At 38.7% G+C, this 12,426-nt stretch overlaps 1 protein-coding gene across 2 annotated transcripts in view; it reads left to right on the top strand.

The window, feature by feature from the left end:
• The window catches only part of adcy8 (adenylate cyclase 8 (brain)), a 151,749-nt gene that overhangs the window by 104,940 nt on the left and 34,383 nt on the right, over positions 1-12,426 (top strand). The window contains exons 8-10 of one of the 2 annotated variants that reach the window (XM_033650784.2): positions 2,198-2,395; positions 6,317-6,417; positions 8,642-8,843. In XM_033650784.2, the coding sequence (XP_033506675.1) occupies positions 2,198-2,395; positions 6,317-6,417; positions 8,642-8,843 (501 nt within the window). The remainder of the gene's footprint in view (positions 1-2,197; positions 2,396-6,316; positions 6,418-8,641; positions 8,844-12,426) is intronic. The other variant, XM_033650785.2, reaches the window with a different exon arrangement.

The following is a 12,426-nucleotide window of genomic DNA, read 5'->3' as shown; positions in this document are numbered from 1 at the left end:
CTCGTCGCAGCTGACGTCATCTGTTTAACTCGCCTCTGGCCCGCCTATATCAGATACACCGATGCGACTGGTGCAGCTCGGTTTCATGGGCATAGGTAATGAGCATCCTTACTGATTGCCAGAGTGACTCGCTGAGCAAATCCAAATTGTGCTCTCGCGAGAACTCTGGATTTCCAGGGTATGTGGACGCAGATCTTTGCACAGGAAGTAGGTGATGGACTGTGTTATTTTCTTGGCTCTCTCAGAATTGGATGGTAGTTTTGTCGAGCTAATAGTATCCAGTGTCAGTTGAATTTTTGGTGGAGCATCAGTGGCTAACACTGCCTCTGGATAGTGGAGTGTGAGGTGAGCCCTCATGTTGGTAGTATTCCCAGAGTATTTTATTCTCATGTGACACTGCTGACAGCAAATTTCTGATTTATTTCTCCGGTGCTTCCGTCGTTGCTCAGTTGAACTTCCTGCCAAATTCTGCTGACTGAGACCTGTGCTGACCTCACCAGGAAAATAAACATCAGCACCATCTAGTGGGCCGAAAAGCAACTAATTTTATTCTTCTAGTACCAAATACTTTTTGGGCCAATTTTGCCTTTAATTGATAGGAAAGCTAAGTATGAAGGGGAGAGAGAGAGAGGGGATGACATGCAGCAAAGGGCTACAGGCTGGAATCAAACCCGGGCAGCTGCAGCAACAGCCTTGTACATGGGACGCCTGCTCTATCCACTAAGCCACCAATGACCCCAGGTACCAAAAGTTGTAGTAAAATGTGCATTTGCCAAAATGAATGATGTATATAATAAGAGATTGATAGTTGGTATGCGTGTATCGATACAATATCGCCACGCAAAATATGGCAGTACTATGCTGTATTGATCCCCCCCCCCCCACTCTACATTACATGGTAAAGAAGCTGCATGTAGTGACCTTTCTGAAAGCTTTCTTTCCTGTTGTGCTGAAAGACACTCTGACATCCAAAATTTGAGTCAGCTGCCTTCTTTTGTAGTCACATAAGTAAACTTAGGAGTACCAAAGATGCCCTTGGTGAAACCACAATGGAAATTTGTTCTTATAAAGGTTGCTCTTCAGTGGCCAGTTCCCAAGATGATGGAGCACCCTCTATTGCGCTGAGCTTTATATTACGTAACTAAAGGAAGGAAATCAAAGTGACAAATTGTTCCCAATGGATTCTCTGTCGGCAGCCAGGTTGAGTCCCAGTGAGGACACTGAGGTCATAAGCTTTTTTTGGGGGGAATTTGGGTGGTTACGAAACCTTGTTGGGGTTCTACCATTAAAAATCTAACACATGTTGGGTATTTAAAAGGCCAATTACAGTATTTATACACTTATCATGAATGAATAAATGAGTCTTTATTCCCCTACCGGAATTATAACAGAATGACAAGGACTACACATGGGAAACCATCAGTGTGGTCCTTTAAAGTTTAAAAAAAGAAAGAGTTACGGAAAGTCACAACCTTCAGTGTATTTTAGTCATAAAGAGAGAAGGAAGGCCAAGCGAGACGGGGAGTGATGAAGTGGTAAATTAAAACCCGAGGAGACCCTTGTAAACCGAAGAACCTTGTGTCATTCAATTACTTTTATTACAATATGGCATTTTAATGTCTTGCAAGGTTGTCCTTGAGGACATAATGCATTTTAAGTTTGTCTCAAAAAACTGCTCAAACATACTGAAGGTTGAATTCATTTTCTTTTTGAGGATCCAGTGTATTTAAATGTGATTGTTTTCTCATCCTTTACTTGGGAAAGATAATTGGTGTATTTGTTCCTGATATTTTGAAAGTCTCAGTTGTGTTTTTCCCTCCATTTCATGCTTTATATTTTTAAATTTTCATCCGTTTTGTGTGTTTTCATTCCCAGTCATTCCTCCTTCCAGTCACAGCCGTGGACATGAATTACAGCTTTGTTTTAACGTGCATAATTGCAAGCTTCGTCACCACTAACATGGATGCAAAGTGAACATGCTCCGAGTGAATGAGAGATGCATGGCTTGCTCTTGTCTGTCTGATAGCGAATGTTGCATTTTGGTCTTCCCTTTTCTTCCTTTTCCTTAACTTTTCTCTTGTTTTTTCTTTTGTGTATGTAATGAACGTAACTGTGTCTGTTCTTTTTCATTTGTAACTTGAATGAAACAAAAGGGGGACAAGCAGGTTCATTCTATGTGCATGTGCTTTCCCCCTAGACTCTGGCTGCCCTAACGAGAAATTCGATAAATCTGCTTCCAAACCATCTCGCACAAGCTTTGCATGTCCACTCTGGTCCTGAGGAAATTAACAAGCGAATAGAGAGCGCCATCGACTTACGGAGTGGCGATAAGTTGAGAAGAGAGCATATCAAGCCTTTCTCACTGATGTTTAAAGACTCCAGCCTGGAAGAGAAGGTAGCTGGGGTTTTAGACAGATAACTGTTTTTTTTTCTTTCTCTCTCCCTCCTCATATCTATTCTTAGATGAAGATTTTCAGAAGCAAAACAAGAACCAACAATTTTTCTCTCTTTTCATGAGTAAGCTAAAGGCACATTAGATATTACTGTGGTACTGCAAAGGGGAAAAAACATTTTTTTTTTTTTTCATTTATTTTATTTTATTTTATTAACACGAGTCACTTTAACAAAAGAGAAACACATACGGTGGAACTGAAAGAAGGAAATAATTCAATACAAAACACATATAGTGATCCAGGGTCATTACTTTGCTCCATTTGGTCTTCAGGTGTGTGGAATCTGAAGTGTGCCACCAGAATATTTATGGACTCACAGTTTTTGATTATAGTCAGTTAATAAATTGATACGTTTTGAAGAGCTGTTACATAAACTATTACAAAAGAACTATTGCATTTAGATGAGTCGTACATTTAAAGTAAATCTGTCAATTAAGAGTTCTATTTCAGTTTTTTTTTTTACCTTTAAATGATAAATTATAATAAAATTTTAATTTTCTCTTTGAATTTAATCCTTTTATTGGTTTCAAAACATCTTGCCAAAGAACTGCAGTTGAAAATTAGCTAGCTGGCTAACACTGGCACATTTACAGAAATGCTGTTGAATGTCCTTACACATAAAATAAATGAAGTGAAATTAAAGGCTTTTACATTTTTTAAATTCTATTTACTATAGGTCTATCATAATCAGTCTTACAATTAATTTTTGTGCTTCCATTTTGTATTCATTTTAATTGATTTCAAATCTTTTTATAACTAATTTTTCAATTTGATTCTTTAATTGAAATAAAGATCTCACCAATCAAAGACAAAGTAAATAGACTGAATGATTAATCTGCAAATACAAATTGTTATTTATTAATGCAGTATTTAAATTAATTAACTGTTTATTAGCAGGTCTTGTTTTAGACAGGTCTAGTCTATGTAGGTCTGTGTTTGCAGATACATTTGAAACTTCTGGAAATGGACCTTGAGTCAAGTCAAACTACCGTTCTCAAGGTCAGGAATGATATGTCATTATTGACTTACTGATCGTTTTTGAAAAATGTATTAATTGATATTAGTTATAATGAAAGGATAAATATTCAGTCGGCACACTTTAGACTCCATACCAGTGAGCATGAACTACCACAGTGCACCTAATCTCTAACAGCAGATACAAACTCATTAACTTTTTTTTTTTTAATTGCTGCCAATGTTTTGCAAACCACGTTTGATTCTGAAATTTAAAAAATTTAAAAAAAAATTTAAAAACACAACTGATTTTTCTTCGACGAGCACAGAATAGTCAGCTGGGCGAAACACTGATGTTTTACTACTCTGATTTGATTTGCCAGGATTGCAGAACCCCCTTCAGTTTACTCATGACCAAAAGTCCATGCCATGGACCTGTTACCCTTTTACAGTCTTGTGGAAAAAGTTGCCTTGTTCAACTTCTTTTTGTCTTTTTTTACAGGAACACATTGCATTCACTGAAGGAAAAAAAACATTTCTGAGATGTTTTCTCAAATTTACGACATGCGTATCCCATATTTCTGACTTTACATCTCATAATTTTGAGACCTTGAGTTTGAAACGTTACTACCTGACTAAATTGCCAGACTACAATAAAAGTACTGCATTATCAAACTCTAACGTACATTACTGATGGAAGTTGCATCGTTGCAGCTGAGCTTTTTTAATCAGCAAACGAAACAAGATAAGGACACTCAGGGGTCGGTCAGAACAGAACAGTGAAACACTGGGGCAAATCATACCCTCATTTTTTAAATATAATATGTACTGTAAAATTACAACAAAAGATCTGAATAACTTGATAAAACAGGACTGTGATGACACCCACCTCATTTAATCCCTTAACATTCAGCTGTTCCAGTGCAGCCAAACAAACTCAAAGAACTGTATTGTAAATTTTATTGGGAGTTTTCAAAGATACCAAATATATCAGGCTAAATTTTGGATAAATGTGCCTAAAATGTTTGTTAATTAGTGTATTTACAGCTGACACAAGTAACCTTGGACAAGTTCATTCAATAACAACCACATTTGATGGAACAGCCTCTAGCAGTAGTTTTACTGATCACCTAACGTTAATAATTTACACTCAATTCTCTTACAATCATGAGATGTTATCAAAGATATATGGAAGTCATAGTTACAAGAAAATCTGTCTGAATGTTCTTTTTCTTCGGTGAATGCAATGAACTCCTGTAGCTTTTTGTCCTCTCCCCCCCCCCCCATTTATTTTGTTCCATGAATAAGCTCACCTTTAACATTTGAGTTGATTCATTTGGGCCCTTCTTCTCCTCCACATCTATGTTCCTCCTCTGAATCCCACCGCCATCTTCAAAACTTTTCCAAGAACCTTATATTTTTGGTTGACCTCTTAACCTCTTCAGTAAATGTGCAGTGATTTGCTGTTGGCCTCCCTCATTTTTTTTTTATTATTTCTGCCAAAGTTGTGCCAAAACGTGAAGCATCCTCTTGCTAATTTCCCAGCACCCTTTGAGAAAGAGACAGAGCGAGGACGGGGCAGCGGGGGTCATCGGGGTGGAAAGTTTAACATTGAGATGAGTCAGGCTGCCGGTCCTGACTGGTGACTCATCAGTCTAGAGTCTTACATCAGCGCTGGGCTTTCTTCAGGAAATGATAATGTGCATGAACTATTTTTTTCCAAGATAACTAATAACACTTCAACTACGTTTATGATGAAAGAGAAAACTGTCAACTAGAATTAAAGTAGAATTTACTGTGCTTCTTTGTACATGTAGCTTACATCTTCTTATCCAACGCTTGTCCTCAAAATGCAACAGATAGGTAGAGAAAAGGGTTGAGACAAAAACAAACTTTTGAATTCAGTGTATTAAAGTAGGAAGTCTTTCAAAACTATCAAAACCTCCACACTGCATTATAGAGTAACATAAATGTACTTGTTTGCTGTCGTTGCTTTTTTTATATTTCCACACTGGCCATCAATGTTGTTGGACTTCGATATTAAATTTAGGTTGTGCCTCTGGGTGACCAAAATTCAATGTCAGGACAACGTCTAATGCCATGTCAGCTGATGTAGGACACTGACGACAGATGACGTCGATATTTTGTTGGTTTTAAGTTGCGTTGTTGAGTAACCAAAGTCCAATGTCTTTAATGTCTCCAACGTCTCATGTCAGCGTCATCTTGACTAGAATACTGACATTTAGTCGTAAGGTATGGAGAACAAAACCCAACAAACAGCCATAATGTTAACGTCCACACAACATGAAATTCTAATGTAGTTTGACATTTCAAATACCGTCAACCAGATTTTCATTGCAACCAAAAGTTAACGCCTGTCTGACATTGGAGTCCATCTTTCCGACATCACTTTGACATTCAGTGCTAGCAGGGTAGTAACATAAACGCACATATTTGCTGTTGTTACTTTTCTAATATTTTCCTGTTGTTGAGTTGCTAGCGCTTTAAAGCCTTGTCAGAAAAAATAAAATAATTGTCCAGAGAATTCACATTTCAGTTAAGCTTTCAAAAACTCTCTTCCACCTCTGCTTAGCTTCACGGTTAGCCTATTTTGACACAGCGCTCTCCGTTTGTTGTCTCTGACTCAGCTAACTGCTAACAGCTAACAGCTAGCATTGTGCTTGTCAGCTTTGCACCTTCCCCAGGACCCCTCAGCTAACCCACCGGCTCCTGTCTCTCTCTAACGCTTGTGGTTGAACCATTGAATGCATCTGTGGCGGTGCGTTTGTGTGTTTGAGGTGCATTTCAGCGTGTTGAGTTTTCCGTTTGTCTGAAAATTTGTTTCTCCATCTTCCCCTCTCCTCCTCTCCCTCCTCCTTTCTCTTCCTCTTCTCCTTTACACGGCGCAGTACTCCCAGATGAGGGACGAGGTGTTCAAGTCCAACCTGGTGTGCGCCTTCATCGTGCTCATCTTCATCACCACCATCCAAAGCCTGCTTCCCTCCGCCAGGTAAAAGAGGACAGAGTGTTACAATGTGGTGGTCAGCTCTGACTGATAACTGAAGCTTATTTCACACTTAACTATGAACCTCCAGGTCAGCTTCTTTTCGACTAGCTTTCACTTCTCAGTGTACTGTCTCTGATAAAGTTGCTTTCAACAGTTTTTCCAAAACACAATAAAAGGACAGCGCAAATTTAACACTTCTGATCAAACAATACTCATTGTTGTTTTTGTCTTTTATGCTGCATTCACATGCTTCTCAGATGGTCCCTTTTCCCAAGTCGCAAAGTCGATTTTCCAACTTTGGTGCATTCATGAGCTTTAAATCGTGATGTAGAAACAACAAGGATGCTACAGAGCAGATGTGTTGTATTTTAGTTCTCAGATCATTTAAACAGTACGTTGATAACAGTTTGAAGTTTCATACTACAAAGCCATTTGGTCCCAGACTTGTTGTTTCACCAGTACATCCCCTAGAACTACTAAAATATCTCTATACCTCACTAGCACCAATAATTAACTTCTCTAATTAATCGTAATCACAACCTAATACCACATTTCTGTTGGTGAAGATTCTCAGTCATCCCGGTCATGCTCATTTTAAGTGCTATATTGAAGACAACTGGACTTGCTTGAGCTTCTTAAAGATGTTTCACCAAGAGGCTCTCTGATGAGAGGTGAAACGTCTTCAAGAAGCTCAAGCAAGTCCAGTTGTCTACAACATAGCACTTGAGATGACCTAACATTTACTCTCAGCTTCCATGTCTCTGAATATACGATGTCAACTCTGCAACATGAGTATCAACATTTTCACTATGGTAGTTGTTGTTCTAACTTGAGTGGGTGTTTACATGAATTCTCCCTGTCAGGAACCCCAAATCGCTAATGAACCAACAAGATGCAAATTTGTTTTTTTCTCAGAAGATGACAACATGTCCTGCCTTACTCTGCCTCTGATTGGTTTACCCTGACAGTATTGGAGTAATATGATCAAATTTACGTGTACGTGTGAGGATTCTGGCTGCTGCGTTTTGAATGACCTGGAGGCGTCCTACTGATTGTTTGGATAATCCTGCGACTAGAGCGTTACAATAGTCTAATCTGCTTGAGATGAAGGCGTGAACCAGTTTCTGAGAGTCAGTTTGAGTCATATATTCTCGAAGTTTTGATATATTCTTAACCAATTCTTAACCAATCTCATTCCTGCTTCCCCAACCTAACCAACCCAATCAATGTAGGCAACCAGTCAATCAGAAGTAGAGTAGGGCAGGTCATGCCTTTGCTATACAAGGAAAAAATTACTTGCCAAGAGTTCATACCAAGCCCCAGAGAACACTGCAGAGCTGTAACGCAAATTCTACACAGTGACCAAAAATGGAATTGCAACTTCTAACTTGCAACTTACAGCTATTTCCTTTAGACTTTCGTTGGATAAGAGACGTCAGTAGTGTAGTTGTTGTAGTCCAATCACAATTTAAAGTCTTGAAGAGCAGCAATTAAATCAATTCATCTCCATTCAGGTTAGATGAGGGTAAACCAGAAGTTAGCAGCTGTAAATCTGTAGTCTGCTTGCTCTAAAGAACAATGGAGAAGATCCAGGTGATTTCATACCGTGAAAATTTTTTGGCTCCACTGCACCACTGAGCAAAGGAATTCTTTATAGGAATTCAGCTTCCAACACTGTAGCCATTTCTTTTTATACATCCATGGCACAGACAGTAGCTGTAGCTAGCAAGCAACATCTGTGTGTGTGCTGTGTTTGTTTGACAGCTTGTCCTCTTGGAAAAGCACAAATTTTCAACTCATACAGACACAGTTTTTTGAATGAAAAGTTATTTAGACTTTTTGTAGAATGGCGAAAGTGAGGTGTACGAAAGTTATCGGAATAGGTAAGCATTTATCTTAAAGTGGGAACGTTTTTCAATAATTCAGAAAGACTGATGAAAGAAACTGTGAGAAAATACATCATCTAGCTGAGTTTAATAAAAAATGTATTTGTTATGTATCTCATATTTAGAAATAAAGTTCTTTTAATAGAGGATATTGATCTAGTTATGCAATTTAAAATAAAAATGTAATCAAACATTTAAAGGTTTTCAATCATACTAATTTCTGTCAGCATGTTTAATATGATGCTTCAGTGTGTTACGATGGTCCACTCCCCACATGTTGTATCATAAGGCCCACAGCTGATGGTATTATTGTTATTTTGCCATTCATTGTGTTTCTGCAGGATGGTAACCATGGTGATCCAGTTCTCAGTCCTCATCGTCCTCCATTCCTGTCTGGTCCTAGTTACGACAGCGGAGGACTACAAATGTCTGCCTCTGGTCCTGCGCAAAGCCTGCTGCTGGATCAACGAGACGTACGCAGCGCGAAACGTCATCATCTTCGTCTCAATCCTCATCAACTTTCTGGCAGCCATGATCAATATAGTGAGTTTGATTTCAACTTTCATATTGTTGTTTGATTCCAGAATATACACTGAGTTGATTTTTGTCTACTAATTACGGTGGCTGATAAAAAAAAACTGGAAAAAGGCATATGGCCCTGTCTAGAGCCAGTGTTTGATTCGTCCATTCAATGGTACTGTAGGAACATGGTGATCTCTTTGGATGAGGACCTGCTCTCTATGTAGGATAAGTCATTCTCTGGTGAGCATTATATCAATTATACTCAAAGTATCACATAGGATGTATAAGTGACTATGATGCGAACATTGAGTATAAATTGTCTATAAAAACTCTCTTTGGCATGTCGGTTCTCTCGCGCTCTCCTGCGGCTCTCTCACAGATATAGACACAAAAAGAAAGACTCACAAACAAGATACATCACACACACACTCCTCAACCATCCAAATCACTTTTTCCTGAGCGATAGTGTGAGCAGGTGTATAGTATGTGTCTTATCTGCAGGGCACCAGAACACTACTATTTAGTCGCATTTTGTGACCATGGAGCACCAGTGCCACTTGCAAATATTTTTAATAAATTCGAGTAGAGAGCTGTTAGTTTGTTTGCAGCTGACAGTGAATAAATCGGCACAATTAACGGCACAGCTGTAGCAGTTTAACTTAATGAGTTTAATGATAAGCAGACGAAGCATGTTTTTGTACCGGCAGGGCTCCAGACTGCGACTATTTGGTTGCACTTGTGACCATGGAGCACCAGTGCAACTTGCAAATATTATCAATATATGAAGAGTAGATCCGTTAATGTGTCTGATTTATATACAGTATAACAATACTCTATTTAACTTTATTAACAGTAGCTACTTTATAAAACTTTATTAGAACTGTAATTAATTTGATAATGTTGTATTTGTAGATGTATCTGTAACATAAATAATTTCCCCTCGGGGATCAATAAAGTATTTCTGATTCTGATTCTGATTCTGATTGTATTTTAGAGGGGATTTCAGTTATACCCAAATATATGTTGTGTTTCGTGATATAGACTAAAAATATCGCAATATTTTTTTCAAGCCACATTGCTCAGCCCTAAGTCATTGTAAGGTGACGAAAACATGATGTCGTATTTGTATATGAGTATAAACACGAGAAAACTCACTTGGTATATTATATGCCGATTCTGCCCATATAGCCCCCCAAATCCTACACACTGGACCTTTAAAGCACGTCTGTAAGATATAAAAAACAGCTTCATATTATAATCAATCACAAAAGGGGACAAATAACTCCAAAGTCGACTTTGAAAAATGAAACTGAAAAGTGGTTTAATTGATGTGAAGGAGATGTGTTTCAAGCATTTATCCATGAAATTAGTTTGAATTTCAAAACAATGAGGATTACGTGATCGGCTTGTTGTTGCGGCATCAAATAACAACCTCTTTCATAATGTTGAGATTAATTAATTTGAAAGCCTTTTTTATTATTACTGTCTGAAAGTCAACCTTATCGACTCCGTTCTACCTGATATGGCAGCGATGTTCTTCTGCAGAGCGGCCTCTGAAAGACACCAGCCTCGCAACTCATTACTTAACTAAAGCACATGAAACAAGCTGATAATTAGCTTTTAGTGTTGCAAGGTCTCTGATTGCATAAAGCGGAGTGGATTATATAGAACCTCCAGGCCTCATCTGGTGAGAAAAGGATCAGTTCCTCAAAGAAAAACAGACCGACTAATCCTAAAGAAACTGACACGACCTTGGAGAGGTTTGTTTGTGTAAAGGAACTCAAAGTGGAGAAACACAAATTGCAATTTGTTGGTTGCTCTTACAAGGGAATTGTTAAATCATCCATTTATATTCTGAGTTATTGATGTTCAGCATCAGTAAGTGTTTTGAGTTGTCGAAGCGGAACCATAAAAATGCTAATTGTGCTTTAGTTGACACAGGGCGATATTGGAGGAAAGGAAATTAAGAGTATTGTAAGGGAACATGTTGCAGATACATCCAGTGTAAACATTGTGTGACTCTTGCAAACACATGTTGTTGTTGCTAATAGAAGCCACTGAAGTGCTTTAAGGGTAAAAGCAATAATCATACATCACGATTTAGTATCCCCACATACCTAAAAGTTGCTTTCTCCTGCTGCACACACAGTGAACACTAAACAATGCTCTCTTAAGAATACAACCTTTTAGTTGCAGAAAGAGACAAAGCTAAGACATCGAAGTTGATCTGTTCTTATGTGTGAAGCACTTTGCATCTTTGAGATAAATTCCCTGCTGATGCTGACATTGTGCTTAGCAAAGCATGAATTCTTCTCCATGTATTCTTTTTCAAGCAAGCAGAATTTAAATGCATCACTTCCTGTGTGGAAGGAAGTAGCTACTACAGAGCTTTTCTCATGAACTGGATACCAACTCAAGTGTGGGCTGCACAATAAATCGAGTATTACCATAAAATTTCAATTAGTAGCCCAGGCTTTTATTTGCTCAAATCACTGAACTCAACGAGCTTATATTATTGAGACAGGCTTTTAATTCCTTTTACACAAAATTGCTGCTCAGCAAAGATGTGAACTTCTATTATAATGAACTGCTTGGCAGCCAGGCCAGGTGTCTAATTGAGACAGGCCTTTATTTGTCGAAATGTGTAGCTACACCAGGTATTACACCAGGAATTAGTAGCTTCTTTGTAGCAACGTCCATATTTGAAGCATGGTTAACTGTCATGGCTACATATGAATCTAAACAGACATGGATGTAAACTGTAATTGCAAGTTGACTCAACCAGGTCTCACTCCGAAGTCGGCGAAATCCGGCACTTGGGGAGTGTCTGCCCGTGTAAGACACAGACGAAAAAAGCTTTCCTTTCACGTTGGCATGATACGTGCATGGTCGTGGTTATAGTTTAATGGCGCTGTCTTGTGGCGTCAGGGGAAATGCTGCAGGACAAGAATGACAGTTAAGGTGGTGGTAGTCCAAGTAAGGCGTCTGGCTGGGTCCAACAACCACTGACTTTCACCCTGGAGGACAGTGTTTTTGCATCCCGCGAGATAGTGAAGCCAAACCCTGTTCTCTTTTCCGAAACCCAACCATGTGTGTGTGTGTTAGCAAAACACAACCATGTGCATTTGCTGTTGAAGGAACAATCAATTTGCGGTGCTGCACTGACGTAGTGCTTTTATTTTGAAAGAGACTGTATGCAAACTATACATTTACTGTGAAAACGGAAGTGTGTTTTGAAAACAGACAGTTCATGTAACAGGCAGAACTTGGCATGGCATCCCAGAACGCCAACAATCAACTCACCCAGGGTACTTTTCCCGTCGTATCTCAACATGGAAGGTCCATGACCAAACATTGATATGTGACAAGGTCGGCGTGAGGATGTGTTGGTTGAATTGTTTGGTGGAGGCATCCAACCGCACAGCTGTAATTCTGATTTGATGTAAAGAGTTGAAACTTGAAAGTTAAGGCAGCGCTCTGTTGATTTAATTTTGGGTAAAAAGAAGGACCTTCTTATTTTGATGCACAACTTTGTACATTAGCAGGAAAGTAGCAAAACATAGAAGTGAAAGTCAAAGTTCATTTAAATGTGAAAGTGCAATGA

This window comes from Epinephelus lanceolatus, chromosome 12, assembly GCF_041903045.1.
Source record: "Epinephelus lanceolatus isolate andai-2023 chromosome 12, ASM4190304v1, whole genome shotgun sequence".
NCBI classification, from domain to species: domain Eukaryota; kingdom Metazoa; phylum Chordata; class Actinopteri; order Perciformes; family Serranidae; genus Epinephelus; species Epinephelus lanceolatus.
The sequence above is the reverse complement of the archived record's forward strand: the minus strand, read 5'-3'. Positions and strand labels throughout refer to the sequence as shown.